Raw genomic sequence first — 21,772 nt, forward strand, 5'->3', positions numbered from 1 at the left:
GGCACTTTCATTAACCCTGCTAACACTTGGTTAAGACTCCATTGCAGGGACGGTATCTTCCTGGGAGGAAAAAGCCTCTTGCCCACCTTCATGAAAGTATATGTTATGTTATGTTATGTTACTGCCATTTGTATAGTGCAACAACTGCCCCAGCAAAGGGGCGTCCCGGCGCTGTCAGTAGAGCCACAAGCGTAGAGAGAAGGCAGAAACTACACAGTGGGAAAAATATGTGTATTTATGGCCTTCCTAAAAGCCAGATAGTTAGTATGGCTTCAAATGTGACTGGACAGTGAATTCCAAAGAAGGGAGGCCCTACTGCGGAAGGAACGACCTCCTGCCTGCACTCTTCGAAACCTTGGGACCCTCACCAAGTACTGGCCCAGTGAGCGAAGCTGGCCGTGGGGACGTAGGGGATGACTAGGTTAGCCAGAATGCCCGGAGTGTTGAACTTCAGGGCTTTAAAAGTGATGCAAGGGGGGAGGCGGGTTCTTAGGGCTGGCTTTTTTACTTGTTGCTCCGACTAGGGGCTTTTCTCGATCTCCGGGCACCACCTTCCCATCTGGGCATGTTCATCCTGCTCACCTAATGCTTATTAGAGAAGACGTGTCTGTCTGTCTCGTTTGCCTAATTTGCCTATTGATTGTCCATTGCTATGCCATGCCTGTTTTTTCTGTTCTAAAACTCAATAAAAATACTTTGAAATTAAAAGTGATGCAAGGTGCCTTAAATTCAATTCTCCTAGCCACCGGTAGCCAGTGTAGCCGATGGATGGTGGCTGACATGAGAAAGACCTGCGCAAGCCAATCAGCGATCTAGCTGCTGCATTCTGTACACGTTGGAGCCGAGCAATCTCAACCTTATTAGCCCCTAGATACAGAGAGCAGGCATAATCCAATCTGGATATTATGGCTGCCTGAATAATAGTCTGGCGCGTAGGGGGATCAAAGAACCCAATAGGGGTCTAAGTCCCCGTAGCAGCCCAAAGCAGGTCCCTGCTACCTTATTTGTTTGGACTTGATAGCTGAGCGATGAGTCCAGCCACACCCCCAAGTTTTTGACGGCTAGCTTAGGAGGGGGGGCGCTACCCAGGCTTTTTGGCCACCAATATTCACTCCATAGACCATGGTCCTTCCCATCAACAACACCTCTGATTTACAGGCATTCAGCTGGAGGCAGTTGGCGGTCATCCATTCTGCGACCACTGCCAAATCGCACTGAAATTTCAGGGCGTCCCTCTTGGTGTTGCTAGAGAGTGCCACCACCAGCTGAGTGTTGTCGGCATAGGAGATCATGGTCAGTCCCCTGTTTCTAGCCACCGCAGCCAGCGGTTGGACATAGAGATTGAATAAGAGGGGACTGAGGGAAGAACCTTGTGGCACGCCTTGTTTAATAGGGTAGATGCCTGAGACAAATGGGGAAACACTAACCATAAAAGACCTCTCGCTGAGGAATGAAGTGAACCACTTCAAGGCTGAGCTGACAATCCCCGCCTCCGCCAGACGTTGAAGCAAAATGGCGTGGGACACTGTGTCAAACGCAGTGCTGAGATCCCGAAGGATCAGCGCCGACATTTGCCCAGCGTCCAGAGCAGACCAGAGGTGTCACAGCTGGGAGATCCAACTCCGTGCTGTGACCAGGTTGAGAACCATTCTGGGAGGGGTCCAGCAGGTCATTCTTGCCCAGAAAATCTGAAAGAAGTGAATTAACGTGTGCCTCCATAATCTTAGCTACCCATAGGAGTAGTGGCATGGGGTGATAATTTTTGGGCTTGCCTGGATCCAACAAGGGCTTTTTAAGTAAAGGTAGCACCTTAGCATGTTTCCACACCTTGGGCACAGTGGAAAGCGACATATTGATTATCTGCTTCAAGGAAGGCAAGATCGTGGGCAGCACCCTTCTAAATTGCTCTGGTTTCAGAGGATCCGCAGGTGAGCCACATTTAATTTTCCTGCTGAGAGCTTGCAGTTGGTCTGTGGAGATGGGTGCCAGCGACTCCAAGGTATTAACAAGTCGATCACACCCTGCCACTAGAGGGATGGTAGCTGTGGCAGGGAAGGACCTATAGATGGCATCTACCTTCTTAATAAAGAAAGAGGCAAGGACCTCACATTGCTCGTTGGACTGTATTTTCTGCCCTACATTGATCTGCTGTTGTTTAAGGCTGGAAAGTATTGAAAATATGCTCTTTGCCGGGTTATCGCTGTTGTGGATTAGGTCGGCATAGAACGAAGCGCTTACCGATTGGATGGCCTTGTGGTAGGCTTTAACTGCAGCTCGATAGATGTCTTTCGCATTGGTGTAAAAATCCCTTCTCCAAATACGTTCCAGCTTTTTACGCTGTCTGCGCAGGTCAGCCAACTCGCTATTATACCAAGGATTAGATCGAGTTTTACGGTTCAGGAACAGTTTCTCAGGGATGAGACCATTTAGTGGCTGGCTGATCCAATCTATTAAGTCCCTATAAGCCTCATCAGGATCATTAGAGAGGCTCGGACATGTAGTAGACAATCGGGCCTGGAAAGCGTCCCAGTCAAGCTTATGCCAAGGGCGTTTAAGAGAGGACGTCTGGTCCAGGCTCCGTGAGGGTGTTATCTCCTGAAGGGACATGGGGACCAAAAAATGATCAGACCATCCCATGGGCATAGGGGTCAGGGCAGTGAGTGAGGGGATGTTGGTGAAAACTGGATCCAACAGATGATCAGCTACATAGGTAGGGCCTGACACCAGTTGCATTAGTTGGCAAGCTGCCATATATGCAATAGAATTAGCCACATCAGGGTCGTCACTTTTCTCTAAGTGGATATTCAAGTCCCCAGTGATTTTAAAGTTGGCAGTATTAACAGCAAGCGTGCTGACCGCCTCAACAAGTGCAGTCCTAAACACAGCAGATGGCCCAGGGGGCCTATAGATCAAAAGCCCTGACATTGTGTAGTTGGGACTAAATGTAACCTTAAAAAGGTCACATTCACATCCAGGTATAGTTTGCCTAGTAAAGGTACAGGGGAAGACCGATTTATGGATCACCGCAACACCCCCTCACCTCGTCGCCCTATTGAGGGTGAGAATGCTATATCCTAATGGGAGCGCTAGACCAGGTTCAGTCATGTCGTCCGAGAGCCATATCTAGGTAAGAAAGAGGGCACCCGGAGAGGAGTCCTCCAATAAATCATAAATGTCAGCATAGTATGCCTCCTTGGACAGTAGATGGTCACCACATGTAGTTAGCATGGAAATAGTACTAAATCCATAGCTCAAGCAACAAAAAGGCCCCTCCATTATAAGCTCACAAGACTGTCTACAATTACTCACCCCCTTCCTATAGGCTAACAACTCTTTCTTAGTGTAAGTCGGCCCAGCTTTATTAAAAATGGCAGCATGTCCGGCGTCTGGCGACGAACTGGCGCGGACGGGCTTGCATTTGGCGCGCCATCGGGGCGCCGCCGGCGCGCCCACTGCACGTAGCACTATGGATCTAGTTTTAAGGGTGCAGAGTAATCAGCTGGTAGCAGCTGATTGGAGCGTGCACCGGAAGTGACAAACCCTTCCTCTAGCACGTGACTGTCTCTCCACACAAGCAAAAGAATCAGCGGTGGACCGGGGACTCCGTGCAGGTAGGCAGAGGGTGAATTTAAAAGCACAGTAGCAGCGTTTTTAATGAGGATCAAGTAAAAGATACAATGCGCTAAATTATATTAAAAAGATAATGCCCAAAATGACACAGACGGGTGCGATCAGGAGCCCTTCCCCAGGCGCTCCTATTATTCTCAGAGTAACAGTGTCAGCCTCTCTTATGCGCTTCCGCTGCGCGTAGCGCGATGCATCTAGTTTTAAAGGTGTATAGCCCTTTGAGGTAAGCTGCAAGGGCAGCCAAATGTGCCTCAACGAAGCATTGGTAAGTTTATATTTTGTGAGATGCATTAGGTATTGGACTATGACCGTGTCTAGAGTTATGTGTTTCAATTGCATGTTTTGGCACCATGTCATATACCTCTTACATTTGAAAATGTAGCATTTTCTAGTAGTTGGGTCTATGCTTTCTTACTGATACATAATGTAGCGTTTTGTAGATTCGGTGTTCAATTTTGGATATTAAAGAAATCAAACTGTCACCTGCATTTACCCTGGATTTGGATGAATACCTTCCTTGTGGCATAGTTAGAGTGACCCTTTGGAGGGGAATTTTGACATACTGGTGTTTCGACAATTGTAGTAGGTGTGAGAACCATGGTTGACGAGGTCACCATGGGATAATGAAGATCATTGCCATGTCGGAGCTCTGGATCAGTGGTACAGGGGGGTAAAGTGTTCACAATGGTCCTCTATCAGCTTATTGACAAGGCATTCCCTAACAGCTGAGGATGGTAATACCTTTGTGCCAAGTACTGGCATTTTGTGTTTTTTCTTGTGTTGTGAAGAGGTCTAACTCTGGCATTTTCCACAACTGGAATAGTGTATCTACTATAGATTGTTTTACCTCTCTGTGTGTAACTTGCTTATCTGCTTAACCCATCAACTTGTACATTTTCCATTCCTGGGAGGATGATTTGCTATTAATGAAATGGCCCATTTCCACATTTATGGGGCCATTTGTGACAGTGGGTATGATCCTGTCACCCTGTGCTTGTTGTAAAACAGTGCTGATGTGTTGTCCGTTAGTATCTGTACAGCCCCCCAAACCCCTATCTGGTTCTGGAATGCCTTTAGTGCTAGTAAGATTTTCTTCGACTTCAGAAAGTTGATGTGTTTAGTCTCATCTTGTGCTGACCAAAAACACTAATCTTTAGTGTCTCCATGTGCACCCCTCAACATACTATTGAGGAGTTCATAGGAATGATGATTGTTTTATTAGTCTCCCTCTGAGCTTATTCATTAGGTTCCACCTCCTCACGTTCTTGTTGACTTTTTCTGTTCAACCGCTCGATCCTCCCACGTGCCTGCTGCCTGATTACACTGATTGCTCATCCACTCCTCTACTGGTCTCATGTGTAATCCCATGTTGTGAATGAGGTGGATGCAGTAAGCCATTATCCCTAGGAGATTCATTACCATCATAGATTATAACATCTGATAGAGGCAAATTTCGACTAGCATGGCCTGGATCATCCATATGGTTCGAAACACATTATTAACTGGGTGTCGAGTTCTGCCCCTAGAAGCGTTTTCCTTTTTTCGGGAGTGGTAGATGATTTTGCCCAGTTTATTGTGAACTTGTATGTAGTTGTCTCGCTATCTTTGTCATGTTCTTTTTAATAACCAATTGTCTGGGTTTGGGTAAACATGTATGGCCTATTTCCTAAGGAGTACTTCTACTATTGTCTTCTTAACCCCTTCGATGCTTGTGACGGAACCATTCCGTCATGCCTCGCGGTTGAGCTGTGCGGATGACGGAATGGTTCCGTCACGACCACACCCGCGAATGGAATGTTCAGCACCGGGGGAGAATCGGCGCCGCAGGCAAGGTGTTAAAGACTCTTGGAGCTGTCTATATTCCAAATGGTAATGGTCCCCTTCCAGTACAAACCTTATGTATTGCTTGTGTGCTGTGAGAATGGGGATGCGGAAGTACACACCTGGTTTTTTTTCCTCCTGCAGCACCTTCAATTGCATTCTTTGACATCAGCTCTTGTACCTCTTTCCAAGGGACTTGTAACTGGTTATTTTTAAATGCTGGTGCTTTGGCGATTTTCTTGGTGGTTTTTGTATAAAGTCTATGCAGTAATTGTGACAAATAATATTTACAACCCACTTTTCTGTGGAAATCACTTCCCAAGTTTTTCAGGAAGTCGTTTATTCGCCCCCCTATTAATGTGCTGTGTGTGAGGGCGTGGTGTCCTAGTCACGTCCCTGAGCTAGAGGCAGATCCCCTGGAGCTTCTTCCTGGTTTTCCCCGTGCCACAAACAAATTACTTAGGCTGTGTAGAAGTGTTTTAAAGATTTATATTTGTGTGCATCATTAACAATGTGCAATATGCATTTACACTCATGATTTTATATTGCAGACTGATTTAATACAGTTGCTTTTGAAATAAGGTTCTTATGGTGTGCACATGTGTATGTAATAATGTGCTTTAGATTGGCCATATGTTTCGATAGAATGCATCTTGAACAAATGGAAGTCATCTCTATCACTTATGCTTAATCTCCTGTGCACATCTCCTCCCCACAGACACTGCAGCACACAGTCAAGTTGAAATCATAATAAAATATTTTCATTGTTGTTATTGTGTTGCTCATATCGAACCTGCTACAGTTGGATTTAATATTGTTAAAATAGCTGTTTTTTCCATGTCTTTGCTGGATCCATTCATTCGAAGACAGTGTTATCGTCAATGTTTCATATTTGTTCCAACAATAGAGGGTACTAAACAATTACTCAAGGAAATGGGATAGTGTTATGGTAATGATGATTATTTTTTCATGTGCTCTGACCTGCTGTAGAAATGATACTTTTGCTCACACCACAATGAATCTGTGGAAATATTGATTTAATATCCAAGAATTGTGTATGAAAAAATTATTTTGGGATAAGCCAACATATTTTAAACTTCCTGTGATGCTCCAAGGGATGCTGTTTTTCTGATTATTTTGCTGCCCATTGTGACTATATTTTCTGATTCTTACATACTATAATTTTGTTTCTGCAAGCCTTCATGACATTAACTCTGTGCCTCTTATTTTTCAATTTTGTAATAAAACCCTTCAAGTTTTCATAGATCTAGAACTCAGTTATTGAGTGGGATCAAATTATCCTTATATTGGATTTGATTGATTTTGATGTTTGGTAGGTGCCTTAAGGCATTGACACATTGCCTCATGAAATTGAGGTTTAACACCGTCTCCGATACAGTATATCGCGGGAGGTCTAGTGTAGGTAAATTTGGGGATGTTTCAATTCAGGGGTTCCCTCGATTTGGTCCCACAAATTTGGTAGCAGAAGATGGTTGCACGTTTAAGAACAACTCCTTTTGTTATAAGAGACCCTGTAGTTTCCAGATCTCTCTTTCCCCAGTCCGTAGACATTAGTGGATTATCCCTTGTGGAGTATCCAGGATCGAGATTTTGCAGAGAAACCTGATTTGCAGTGTTGTTCCTGAGTGATCTGGAGTGTAAGTATGAATAGGGTGAAATGATTTTGGTGACAGAGTGACTCTAACGTGTTTATGCTATTTTGTTGAAGTCTACATCTGAGATGGATGCTGTGTGTGAGATACTTTGTTATGCAATTCTTATTCAATTGGTGGTTTGATTACTGTGATTCTGATGAATTATTTGTACTTGTGATTTATAATGAAGAAAATTTTGTTTTATTATTTTGTGGATTTGATTATAAGATTTGTCGAAATCCAAGATCGACATATTTTTGTTTACTTGTCGCATAAGGTAGTGTATTTTGTGAGGCGCCACATACATGCAGACAGAGGTTTCTCAATTATTAACTCTTTCATTGCAGGAGGGTGTGTGTCTAATTTAAGATGGTGCCTTTTGCTCCAAGGTGCATGGGAGTAATTGCATTAGCTAGGGTAGATTGGCGCTGGATTGGTGTCTGCTTAGTATTTATCGGATTAACAGCACTATTTCTGCAGCTGCTCTTGTTTCTATTGATGTAAAATTAGATTTATATTAACTTGATGATTTCCTTCCTTTATTTAAATATATTGTAATTGACATTTGATTAAATTGATACAAACATGTATATAAGATACACACATTTGAGTATATTAAACTACATTTCCAACACCTCTCCAAATCAGTGTGGAACGGGTAATGACATATAAAAGTGTTGAAGTAATCAAAGACCATATCATGCTAAAGAAAGTTTCGTAAAAATATCCAGTGAACCTCATATTGTGACTGATGCTAAACACCAGAGTATACAAATAATATTTATGGCGATTTTAAGGATTATGACTATTTAGCGCTCTATGAATATACTGACAATTGGGAGTCGTAACTGTAGTCCTATCAACACCTAAAGTGGTGTGCAATATAATAAAAGAAGATAACTAAGCAACGGATAAAGAAACCAATAATAAAGCTGTCCTGAGGGTCTGACTACTACAGAAACGCAGAGGAACCTGCTTTAATCCTATTAATTTTAAGAATCGGAATACGTCCACATGTTTACGCTGGAGGCAGGGGGTGGGGAAGGGAAGGTTAGATTTTGTAATAATACGCTTTAACTTTTCATTGAGCTTGAACTCAGTTATTGAGTGGACTCAAAATAGCCTTAAATTGGAATTTTTAATGAGCTACATTTTGATGATTTGTGAGGTGTCTTAATGCATGGACGCATCACTTCATGAAAATGTGGATAAAAACTGTTTCTGATCCAGTAAATCGTGGGAGGTGCAGGTGGGGTAAGTAGTGGGGTGTCTCAATTTTGGGGTACCATCAATTTTCTCCCACAGTTGTTGCCATTGTGTGGGGAACTGGGTATTGGCTGGTCCCTGGTTGTTTCCAACTTTGTGTTCCTAAATAGTGGCCTCCTCTGGCCTCTCCTCGATGGAGGTTTCATCTGATGAATGGGAGCCTGTAAACTGGGAGGGCTCTCATCACATTCACTGTCTCAAGTTCCTTTTTTATCTCTTCCAGAATTTGGCCCATGCCTATTCCAAAAAGCTGATTCCCAGTGAGGGGCATGTCAATAATACTTGACTGATGCTCAGATTTAAAACATAAGATATGCATTCCTCCTCATGATCATACACGTAGCCAGTTGTCTGCCTGCTGGATCCGCATTTTCAGAGGTCAACTTCGGCCAGGATTTGGCAACATTGCCCCCCCCCCCCCTTCCCCTCAATTATACTTTATGCTTTTTGTGGCATTCCTCAGAGATGTGATATAAGGTGTTCCAAGTCCTCCAAGTATTGGTGGACATGCTAGTTTAACAAGCAGTTTAAGTTAGCAGTCCACCATTGCATAGCAGCGCCTCTCTACATTTTCCTTCCGACAACCTCCATCATTTTGCTCTCTTTCAGACGGGGAGGGGGTGGGGTCCATGGATGCAGTGTAGGCCTCAAGAAAACAATTCGCCCACTTGCTATGGTGAGTCAGATTTCATCAGGGCAAGCTGTATTTAGGGCGTACTAGCCCGTTCTGGTGAGGTGATAATGAACAGCTGTTCTGTTCACTCAGAAAGTAAAGAAACAATTAGGATGCCTGAAAATCTTGTCACATTTGCTCTGTGTTCAGAGAGGGGGGTCAGAGGTCAGTTTATGTCTTCTTACAATTACTTTTCTTTCTCTGACTGCAGAGCTCCAGCGTTTTGTAAAGTGAACTGCCTGTCCTGCTGTACAAAATGTGTGAAATCAAAGGCTGTCAGGTATTTTCTAACACACAGCATTTAAATAGCTAATAAGTGAACTCTACAAATATTTCACAATATAATTCAATTGGTATGAGAGACTATTTTCTGTGGGAAGAAAAAATATTTTAATAGGATGCGAACAAATCAGAACACTTTACTTGGTGATGTTCAAATGATAAATGTGTTTGCAGAAACCCAATTTTCACAGATTTTCGTTTATACAGTATACCGTTTTATCAGAAAAACTGCATATTAATGGGAATGTTTTGGTCATATTAATGGGAAATTTACTGTCTGTAAGTCACTGTGCTCTACCACAGTATGCTATAGAGCCCTATGTAGAAACCTTTTTTGAGGTCGCAAACATCCCAATTAGCAGAATCTGGTAAGTTGCAACCGCAAAAAAGGTTTTCAAAATGTAAAAAAACCAAATTGTGATTCAGTAAAATGTTTTCGAATTCCAATTTGGGTTTGCGGATCAGTATTTGGAAAGGGTGTGTTTAGGGAGTCCCTTCCTAATACCGATTTGCAGTGGTACGTATGAATGTTTTGCAACCAATTTACGGTCGGGAAATATCCCAACCATTTGTAAACAGGAAGGGGTCCCCATGGGACCCCTTCTCCTTTGTGAATGCTGATACAAATATTTTTTAAAAGAGCAGGCTGTGGTCCCATGGACCACTGCCTACTCTTAAAAAATGAAACTTAAACCTTTCATTTTCTTTCTTTTTAAATACATCCATTTTTCCTTTATGGAAAACGGATTGCATTAAAAAAAATAGATTGCTTTATTAAAAAGCAATGACACACAGTTGTCTGCTGACCCCAGCAAGCCAATATCCCTGTGAGGGATGCAATTCCTAATGGGTCGCAAACTGCAACCTACCTCATTAATATTCATGAGATAGGTCTATTGCAATACCATTAGTATTTGCTATTTCCAACTTCTATGTTTTTGTACATTTGGGCTTGCAGTTTCCTAATTGTGATTCGCAATTAGGGAATTGCAATCCCTAAATTCTATACACATGGCCCCATATTTATTCAAAGTGAATTTTTAAACATGAACTGAGAAACACTCCTGCCTCTCCCCTGATAGCTATGCTATTAGTGAACTAGGAGGCAAGTCTGGGATCATATGTACACTACATGTGGGCTAGATTCTTATTATACATGCAGCATGTTTTAGTCTATTTAATCAAACAAATGAGGTTTTCTGCACAGCAGAAATGTTGAACTCACATAGTTGAAGGTGCTCTCAAATGTGATAATGATTAAAAAGATGGTACTGTAAAATAGAATATTTGCCTAGAATCACACAATTTGAGACCAGTTTACAGGTCAAGTACATTACAGTTAGGTCAAGTAGATTATTCAAGTTACTAGACCTGCAGTCCTAGTAACATTTTTATGATTTTCCGATACCTGCAGGGGACATGGCCCTTTTTCTAGCCGTGGACACAATAAGTGGGTCTGGCTTGACATGCCCCTGCATTTACTAAGGGTCTTGAGTGGAAGCTCTGTATTTCTTTTTTATGCCATTGATGGTCTCAAGAAGATTTCCTCACACTACTGTACTATACTGGGCAGCATCAGGAGGTACTGGTTCTTTCTATAAACCTGACTGAGTGTTTCATGAAGAAAACTTGTATTCTCTTTGACCACTTCCATCTCCACTCCAAATGCTTCTACTGTTTTCTCTTTACAACTGCATGGTATGTGGGGATATCATCTTGAGGGGATGGGCTTGAGGGATAGATTCTATCTCCTCCTGAGGCGAGTCAGCCTCGATATCTTCCCACAACATTTCTCCCTGTGGGATGTTGTGGAACGCTAAGTCCTTGGCGTCAGCACTGAAAATTAACTCCTCTTTCCCATTTCTATATCCTGACCTGTCTCATGTGTTTCTTCCTGCTCTGTCGAGATGAACTCCTGTGCCAGATTTGTTGCTTCCTTCCAAGATATAACAGCTTTATTCTTCTTCATTAAATTTTCTGCCTCCAAAGCCCTTTTCTTTCTCTAAACATTGATGACATTGCATGTCTTAGGTTGCCCGTGGACCTCTTCCTTCGAGGGCACCCGCCCCTCCTTCCCTTTCCATGCTTAATCATCCTCTGAAGTCAAGGAAACGTCTTTCAGAGGGCACGTACGGGTGAGCTTTTCTTTCCTGGTAGGAAGGAAAGGTCGCTGAGCTCCTTCAACTGCATGTTTCTTTGGTGTTGATGGCTTACATATGTGCGTCTATGCTCTTGCTGGAAGGACCTTAAATTGTCTTGAGCTTAACATCTTGGGCATATGTTTGGATACCTTTTCCGTCGCATCTCAGGTGTTTTAAGGGCATGTAGCACTGTGGGTTTAGGGTCTCTCCGGTGTGTTTTTTTCTTACCTCATTTCTCGAGCTCGAGACTTTGGTGTTCCCACTAAGCCTCTTGTGACTCCATATCATCATTATCAGAGAAACCCATCCCTTCCACTGACAGAGCACTCTTTTCTTTTCCATGTCAGATAGGCCTGCCAAATCTGCATTTGTGCTAAAAGAATTTTGTCTCTGGGAACCAGCGTTTTTGGTTTAAATTATAAGCATGGAAGCAGTTCTCCAACTTATGGTCATGAGGCAGACATAACGTACAGGATGAGTGTTCATCGTTCAGAGCCAACTATTGATGGTGGTTTGGGCAAAACTTGAAGAGTGTGCTCATGCTCTAAAATGGTGTTGAGGGACGCCAGGTATCCCATCTTGACTACCTCACAGAAGCTGAATGTTGATTGCCCCCCAACAATCCCCTGATAAGCCTCCCTCCAGCGTTGAGCGGCCATCCCGGCTATTCCCTCATCTGCTTTCTGCTATTTTTTAAGGAATGCTCGCCGACCTGCACCGAAATAAACATTACGAGCTCTTTAACGCACTTTGTACCCAACGGCGGAAAAAATAATCTAACATGGTGGGGATGCACATGGGCATTGTGGGTTTGCTAATAAATTCATATGGGGCAACACCTATGTCAACTCCTACCCGAAAGCTAATAGGCCAAAGTTTTAGGAAAACAAAGACAGTTCCAGACCCAACTACTAGATGTCAGAATTTTGTGAAGCATGTTAATTTAGAGGAGACCTCAAGCTGCAAATGGTTGTATTCTTAACACCTTCATGACCCACTGACCGGTACTGTCAAAAACTCACACTGCCTTTGATCTCAACTTCAGAGCTCTGAATTGCGTTTCTTTACAAACACTCACAACTGAAACTCACACAGATACTAGTGGTGACTCGAATTCTCAGTATGCACTTTCTAACAGTAACATGCTCCACGAAAAAAGAAACGAGAGAAACACAACACCCTGGAATGTAGCAAACCCTCGCAGGGAATGCAGGATTATGTTAATACATGAAATGTAAACATGAACTACATCGCTTACATGCAATACCCTAACAGTTGTTATAGTCACTGTTTAGAAATGGAGCTGTGTTTTGTCAGAAAAGATAATTAACGACATGAACATCCAGCCCGATAGCGACCCATTTCAATGTCAGTTTTTAATTACTTCCAGGTGTGAGGTCAGACTTACTAAAAGCCAGTTTTCTCAGTCTAATATCTTGAAACTCGTTTTGAAAATACTTTTGTAAGTTATAAGCAAAAATTTTCTCAAAGTAATTTTGAGGGCTACAGATTTTATTTTTATCAGATTTCGTGTCATTGTTTGCAACCTGATTCTTCTCTACTTAAATATTACATTGTAATTATATTCAAAATGCACGAGAAGAATTAAGAAAGCCAAAATGGGCGGTCGGGCTTTTTTTTTTCTAGCCCCAGCTCATTGGAACAGTCTCCCTGATGAGATTCGTGCATGCTCAATCCTTTAAAAAATTGCTTAAGACCTGGCTGTTTCAAGATCCCTCTGCTCATTAGGTGACCTCCTCTCTGGTGCCGAGAGGTCCCCCCGAGGATGATTCTCTGTGCAATACAAATGAGTAAATAAATAATACTAATAATTACATTTCAAAAAGGAAAACCCCACAGAAAGTGAGACCTATTTAGCCAGTTCTCCACCATATGTACTACTCTGCATTGATCTACAAAACCACCTTCATTTTCTCCTGGGTTTTCAAGTTTGAGAGGTCTTTGTGGCATAAAAACCTAATAATTAGGTTTAGAATGACATAGGTGTTTTTGTGGGTATCCACTTAAAAGTGTGTATGTTTTCAGAACCTCCCTATCTACTCACAAATAATACACTAAAGAAGATGCTGACTTGCTCTGCCTCTGGTAGACAGTGAGTGATTCTAGGTTTGTGAGCCTGAACTCTGCTCAATCTTAATCATGAAAAATAGCACCCAAAGGCCAACAAGTGTACAGGCACTGAGGGTAGGATGCGCTGACTTCTGGGACCAACACACAAAGGATATGACCAAAACATTCAAGAACTGGCTGGCAAACTCAGTGAGCGGAGGGAGGCAGGACCCTTTTAAGGGCTCTTCACAAGAGCTGGACCTTACTCAGCAAATTGTCCACTTCTGTGGTGCCATCATTTAAAGTTGTGTTTCAGTCCTGTCAGTCACTACCAGGGACAAACCCCCATCGTTCTCTTTCATGGACTTTACACCTGTCGGAGGTGAATAGTAAAATCAGCAGTTTTACCTACCCTGCATTGGCTTGGAAATGTGAATGTTGTAGACCTCATATAGTAGAGACCAGGAGCCCTTCTTTTGATGACCTTCTTGTTGTTTATAAAAATAAACATTCAAAGGCGAGCTAAAAGGATTTGGGCTTACACAACTCAGAGGCGAATCCCAGAGGCAGTAACCCATGGATTTCGGCGTGGAGCTTTAAAGGTAAAGAGTCCAATCAGCAGGTGATGCCATTTCAAGACCAGGACAAGATGCAGGTCCAGTACTATGGACCGCTCTTAGGACGAAGGCACCTATGACATGATGGGAAGCGGGGTTCCACCCTGAGAGACACATACTGATTTGCTTCAACAAGCTTACCTTTTCTAAAAGAAAAATATTTAGAGAACGTTTCCCAGGAGATTTACCAGATTATGTAATTGGACTGTCGTGCATGAAAGAAAAAACAACCAGAACACTCAAAGGAATACAAAATGATTGACAACGTGCACACAAACAAGATGTTTTATTCTACTTCCCGGCACACATCATTGCATGAAAATGAGTTCTTCAATACACAGTACCCACTAATGATTCATGGCGTGTACTTTTCGACTTCAAGATGAAATGTGTTTGACCAATAATCAAACATTTAACAAACATCAATTATATACATACATTACAATAATACTGCATTACCGCTTTGTGTACATTATAAAATGGCCTCAAAAAGACACTGTCGAGGTATTTACTAGAGTACAAGTTGAAGCAAGTGATATATAAAAAAGCATTCAAATAACATTATTCCTTCTGCTGTTTACAGCTCTATATTCGGTAGGTAATAGAAAGGGTTAATGGCATGGCAACCCCATGAATAGCATGCTATATGCAACGTACAGACACAGATGTACCAGTGGTCCTTTTGAAAACGCTATAAGTGGAAATGGAGTTTTACTTTCATTCATGTAAATCTTAAAGATGATGAGGATGGGGAATGATGTATTTCAGGAAAATCAAGAAAAAGCGCAAAACCAGTGGATAAAAGTGGAAACAGAAGCAGATTCAACTTGAAACAAACATTAAGAATAAGGAACATTTGCAACACCGAAAAAGCATAACATCCCAGGGATTTACAAATACATGGAGATTCATATAAAGCAAGAGGGAGGGTTGTGATTGTTGCTCTTAAGGTAAGATACTGTTGGCACTGGATATGAAAAGACGTACAGTGGCACAAGGATACAGCAACTACTCTACCATGCTGGTTTTGATCGGACCCCAGGTATAGTGATTACAATAGATAGCCACCGGGCACTGAGCTCAGTAGCACTTGTTAGAGCCGGTGATGGGTTCCAGTGAATTTAGCAGGCAACGGATATCCACTGCAAACCATCACAGTGGGTTCTCTGGCTGGACATCAGGGAGATTGTAGGACTGGATTATGGAGTGCAACCTAAACTCTCCTCCTCACACAGGGATCTGTGCTTGCTGCTGAGCACTATGGTGATGGACAGTTGAGGGTGCTTTTTCTCATACTTTCTACCAAGGGTGCAAACAACAACCTAAGGTTTTCTAAATGTATCAATGCAATTAACTTTGTAGACAGCAATATTCTAAATGAATCACTCAATACTCACTAGAGAATGGAATGTGATTATTTAAATAGTGCAAATGATCACAGGTGGGCGGAGTGATTATGGAACACCGCCCATGTGTCAAATAACACTGGTGGGTAAATGAAGAACTGAGGCAAACACTGATCAATATCATATTTCCCTTGAGCAGTTTTACTGGTCACAGTACATGTGTGAGCTAAATTCCCCCAGTCCAGGGATAAGTCAAGCAGAAGTTAGTTCTCTATTTGGACGCACTAAGATATTAGAAGTAGCGTCCATCATCAAGATTTGCAGGAGCGCCCGTGTGCTTCGGGAACTCACTGGTAAGCGCAACTGTTTGAATTCCTATTATTGGGAAAAGCGTTGTCCCGATCCCTGTCCGAACGCAAATTACTGGTGCGTTAGACAAAGCCTCTTCTAATATCAATGGCTATGAATGATATTAATGAAATCTAAGCTACTGATCAAGATTTAGAGGTCACCCTTGGAGCCAGGTATGCCAGCTATCAAGATCATACTTGACAGCCAGAATCAATCCAAATTGTATTCAGTTGTGTCGTTTCTCCTTGGAGACCTTCTGTAAACTGCGGTCTTATGAATTCGTCAAGGTGTGCTCAGTCTAGCTGCCCATGACGTAAAAGAAAGGGAAGTTGAAGTAAAAACAATTGCTTTTTTTAAGGGAAAAAAACTAGATTTGGAAATATTAAGTACATGGCAATAAAAGTTGCGAGGTTATACCATACTTACATGCAGTGGTGAGAGCACATCCGGATAGATTTGTCATGAGCATTTATTCCGTGCACAGCCAAGGACTACTGTGAAAAGAGGCAACAGATACAGAAAGAAAAGAGAGGTATAGCAGTAACAAACAAGACAAGGCCTATGGGTTATATACAAAAAACACAGGCAATTAGCTTTCAAAGGCTATGGAGCTATGAGTTTTATGTAGTGATTTTCTGTAGGCAAGAAAGGACTTAAATACATTTACAGTGCTCAAAATTGAATAGTTTAGTGGTTCTACGTGTGTTTTCCCCCCTCCCACCTTAAGGCAAACTGGATAGAATATTTATTTAAGTACGTTAAGACTAGACAAAAAGACAGCCAACATTAGTCATCATGCTGTTACTTGGCAAAGAAAAACAGTTAAAAACAAATTAGCGTATAAGACAAGGAACACAAAAAAAAAGAAGCAGTCAGGCATAAGAAAGCAAAAGCAATGAGTGACCACATACAGCTTGATTGTTAGGAAACTGTTCTCAAACTATGAGAAAACAAATTGCGGATCATACCTCGAACCAGAAAAGTGGAAAACAGAATTTGATTCCGTTTTCATCACACTGGCTGGTATCTGTGCAAAAATCAATCCGCTTCGTCCCTGCTCCCAGACAGAGGGAAGCTCAAAGCCCCCGCCTGCAATAACTGTCTAGCAAAATGTATGTGCGCTCTGACCACTGGTTCCTGCATCAGTCATCAGTGTGATTCTCGACCCTCCAATACTAAGAAAGATGTGTTTGTATCCTTCCCCCCAGATCCAAGTTAGGCTGTTTCAATAACATGTGAAGTTCCTGCTCTAGAATCCGTACCCGGATTGTATCTACAAAACCACCACTTTCACCATCCCAATGTGAGGACGGAAGCAGGAAGAATTGGTAAGTGTGAGTGTAGTGAAACTTGCGCATCATTTGTGAGCTATAGAGAAAAGAAACATGAAACTACCTAGCTATGAGCAGGGCAAAGCTGGCAGCAGATCAGCAGGAGGGAAAGAAATCCAGAAGTCATAGAGTAAACATGGGCCGCCACCTCTTGGAATGTATCAGAAAGGGAAAGACCCTGTCCAGAAAGGAAATGGCATTAAAGATATAAAAGGACACAAATTAAGTCAATTTCTTTCAAGTACGTCAAAGGAAGCATGTCACGTTAAAAGTTCGCTTGTAAACCTAAAGGTAAAAGGAAAAAAAGGAGATGTCCACCTAGAATCAAGCAGTTCATGCTCCCACTTCCCACTACCAGTGCTCCCTTTAGCCTCAGGTCAAGGAGTCCCACCACCAGTTAGCGCTGGACCTCATACCAGGACGCCGCGCACTGCGAGCATGTGATGGAGGGCTGGGATGACAAACGCAGGGAACGGGATTAAGAGGTGCAACCCTGCTCCCCACAAAAGAAAATGGTTCAGACTAGAAGCTGGAGTTTTCTCTGAAAATGAATCTGGTGTTCTCATCCACAGTCCGCTTACATGAAGAAGGAGGGGAGTCACACAAACAGGTGCAAGGGAGAATGCGGAGGTAGCCAGGAATATCTCAAAATGTTATTCCAGATAGTCCCGAAAGGTGGATTATTCCGTGGTATATTAGCAGTAGATAGGGAGTGTTTCTGGAGAAGATTCAAGATTTCATTGACTCGGTGATCGAGTATACATTTTGGGTTCTCAACACACAAGTAATATTGGCTTGCTCTAGCCTTGGTCAGTGTTGCTGTGCAAAGCGAATCAGCCGGATTATTTACCAGCAGAATCATTTCCTGGACCAATTAGGATTAACATCACAACAACAAAGTGGACGTAGCTTGTGAGTATTTTAAGTCCCTAAATTTATGTTTTAAGCATAGGATATATATATATATATATATATATATAAAATCAGGAAGGAGTTATTGCTAAGTACAGATTTGAGAGGCACGATTTTGAAAGTGAAATTGAAGATAAAATTGGGCTGGTCTGCACAACTGCCTGGTTCGAAATCATTTTTGACAACGCTCAGATGAACCTTTTTTTGTAATTCATTTGATTCATTCATAGAATCTTGCCCTACTGTAAATTTTAAAAAAATCTCTAGAGCGATACGACTGTTTCAGTCTTGACCCCAGTCTTTTTCTCCTGAGTGGACTACATCAACAGCTGACTGAAAAAAATGACTGCAAACAGCCAAGTGTTCACCCAAGATGGACATACTTGTAATAATTCAGCAATCTTGTCAGGTGCACTAGCGCACATGCCATCCATTGCCAACTGTAAAGGATGGTGTCAACAGAAGCTGTTCTTTTTTTACAGCTGTACAAATGAACTGAATACACATTCCTGATCCGCAATCTGCAGAAAAGACTTCAGTCAGCTTATGTGTGTTTATCAACTAAGGCACAGCTTGCTTCAGTTTTTTTGTTTTGTTTTTGCATGGAACACTGTCCTATACATCGAAATGAACTCCCACTGGAGAAACATGGAAAGGTTTATGTCTTTAACTGACAGACCGAGCCAATATGACCTGCAAGGGGGAAAATGACCTTTTTTATTAATGCAAGTTGGAGGTGTAATCTTCCTCATTCATTCACCCCATCGCCAGTCTCCCAAAAGGATCGATTAATTAAATGAGTTAATTGTTATTTTGCCCAAATACACAGATGGCAGAAACACAGTACTGCTAAAGCAGGTGAATGCGGGACCATCCTTGGCTTGCCAGGCTTTATGTGAAGCTTGCACTGCAAGTTGAAGAAAACAAAACAAAAACAAACACAAAATAATTAGAAACAGAAATTGCCTGCCCTCAATACCCCCATTAACCCAAGGCTACACCTCAAAAAGGAAAAATGCTGCCAAAACAATTATTAGAGCCAGACTCCAGCATTCACCTTCGGCAGATGCTCATGCACTAATCAAGACATAAGAACATTATCTCATACTCTAACATCAAGAGCCACACATGACGAGTCAGTACACACCGTTAGTTAAAGTTGACATCTAGTTTCTTTTTCTTTTGTAACTTACCAACTGTTACCTTTTCCAGTTTATTGTACTGGTGCACTGAAAGTTAATCTGTGTGTATGTGTCGGCATTCAATATTCAGTTCATAAAATAAATCATTATAAATAGCTTGCTCCACAAATTGAACACAATTGTTAGACTAGAATGAAGTGGCTAGATTTGCATTGCAGCCTCCATGCGTTTATTTCTTTGAGAGACCCCCAGCAGCAGTTGTCAGGTGCAGAGTATGCCATGGAGTGGGGGAATGAGGCTAAATGCATAGTGGTTTCAGGGCAATATCTCAAAATCCCTTAACTTCTAAACTTTAGTCCTCGAGTTGCGCAACGTCAATACTACCAGAGAGGTAAGTTACTCTTCTCTTCCTCAGACAGCGTCGTTAGATGGAACAGCTCAATACTGGACATATAATGTACAGGGTACAAATGTTGAGCCTTGTGTGTATATTACAATTCAGCATCAAGACCGACCCCCAGTAATGGAATAACTGGCGTCAAGAACAGTCAAACTGGGGACGAGGGCTGAGGGGAAGCATGCAAGATCCTCACAGCAGAGGCAAGAGGAAAGAAGAAAGAAGGAATAACAAAGCACGAGTCGCGTCTCTTACCTAACCTTTTCAGAGGCAGAGTGTAAGGCCAAGCAGCAAGGCCGCAGAGTGGAGACTGACAAACAGGGAGAAAGCAAAAGGAATTTGGAGCCCTCCCTTACCAGGAGCCGGAGCCACATATTTGAAGGTCCTAAGCTTTCAAGGAACGGGAGGTTCCGAGCTTAATTAACTGCATAAGAGTCCCCCTGTCCAGGCTCAGTTCATGTACCTTACCATGCTTCCAGAAAGAACACATTCAATCAAGCTCCCTCATTGGAGTACTTACTCAAGCGATTTGTCTTTACTTTTAATCATGCTTAACCCCACTTTCTTTCACAGAAGGCTGCGACTTAGAAGGGGAAGACGCTGGCATTGAAAGGCAGGGGAAGGAAGTCACACCCAGCAATACAGACAGAACAAGGAACACTGAAGGACACCGCCATAAAACCTAAAGATGTCTATATGTCTGGACAAGGCCAAAGCCCACACCGTAGAACCTTGCCTGGATAATCAAAAGGTAATGGGCGATCCGAAACTGGGCAGTAACAAGTAAACGCCTCTACTTCTTCTGCAAAAGTCAAAAGTAGTCAAACCTTGCAGAACATCCCAGAAAGAGACCTGCATATCCTCTGGCGGAACGGTGGCATAGTTAGCATAAGTCTGAAGCACTTATAGGGAAGAATTCCACAACACCTCCCTGCCCAAGTGCTCAACCAGCAGAGGACTTGTTACTCGAGTGGTTCCCTAATAATTCCGTTTAGTAAAACCCCAAACTTTACAGGGTCTTAGCTGCAATTATGAATGGGCAGGTTCTCACTACCCGACTAGCCAACCCATCCACGCTCATTTACAAGCTGCAGTTGCACGTATAAAGCACACTCCAGACGGATCCATGCTTGGCTGGAAGACAGCACCATCGAGAGGATCACAGAAACGTGCGCCTGCCAATAATAGAGAGAGACAAATACAATAAAAGTGAAGGGGAGAATGCTTGAATTATTCTCAGAATCTGGTATTTATTCCAAGGCCATTACTCTAATTTGTGTGCTCAGTGTGCCACTTCAGGGATCAACCTTACTGAAATCAGCATTAGTCTCACGAGTGATGCACCAGGTGACGCCTGACATGTAAGGTAAAGGAAAACAACTCTTCTCACTGTACTTTTGTTTTTTCCAGTCCCCTTAGGTCCCTATGCGTTGCCAGTAAGAACCACTTTACTAAACCAGAGGACAAATGTGAGATGATTTGATTTGTTTATCTCGCTGTGTTATAATCTACTTTGAGGCACTTCTGTCATTGTCTACGAGAGCTGTGTACCATTCCATTTTGGACCACAAATGGATGAATGTTCTGACACAACATCCCTTTTCTGGGTTCTGTGATTATAAAGTATTATTTATTGTTGTTTTTTGCATCTTCCTATTATCCACAGGATCTAAACAGTAAATTGCAGGATTTATATACTACACCTGACATTTAGCAGAAACATCCTTTCAAAGTTATGTTTACAGTTTAGGATGAATCTCTGTTAAATACCCGTTACTCCAGTGGGGGGATTGAATTGAGCAGAAATATGGTGATTTGATTGTATAAAGAATGAATGTAATCCAGTTGATTTTAATCCTATAGCAGAACGGTTCTAATACATTTAGTATTTGCCTACCTGTACACAATTTCATTCGTAATGTGGTGATAACTGAGGGATGCCTACCAGCTAGAGATTGTTGAGATGATGGAAATAAGGTTCCTAGTTATAGGCAGCAACATCAGCATTGGTGACTACTGACAATTAGACTATGAGGATTTATGCAGTCACCCTGGCAAGAGGCATGAGGAATCACTCCTCCCTGCCTAGACCCATTTCCTTGAACTGAGACACTGCTTGTTTTGCTTGGGCATTCAACTGT

The 21,772-nt window shown here is 42.3% G+C and overlaps 1 protein-coding gene across 4 annotated transcripts in view; it reads right to left on the minus strand.

Moving 5' to 3' along the window:
* Positions 1–21,772, minus strand: part of SEPTIN11 (septin 11) — a 606,565-nt gene that overhangs the window by 12,304 nt on the left and 572,489 nt on the right. Inside the window, exon 10 of one of the 4 annotated variants that reach the window (XM_078676377.1) lies at positions 16,276–16,343. The exons of 1 other annotated variant lie outside the window; for it this stretch is intronic. In XM_078676377.1, coding sequence (XP_078532503.1) covers positions 16,319–16,343 — 25 coding nt within the window. In that variant the 3' untranslated portion in view covers positions 16,276–16,318. Of the gene's footprint in view, positions 1–16,174; positions 16,344–18,674; positions 19,000–21,772 lie in introns of those variants that run through there. 2 more of the 4 variants (XM_078676376.1, XM_078676378.1) reach the window with 2 other exon arrangements.

Source organism: Lissotriton helveticus, chromosome 2_1 (assembly GCF_964261635.1).
Source record: "Lissotriton helveticus chromosome 2_1, aLisHel1.1, whole genome shotgun sequence".
In the NCBI taxonomy this organism is placed as follows: domain Eukaryota; kingdom Metazoa; phylum Chordata; class Amphibia; order Caudata; family Salamandridae; genus Lissotriton; species Lissotriton helveticus.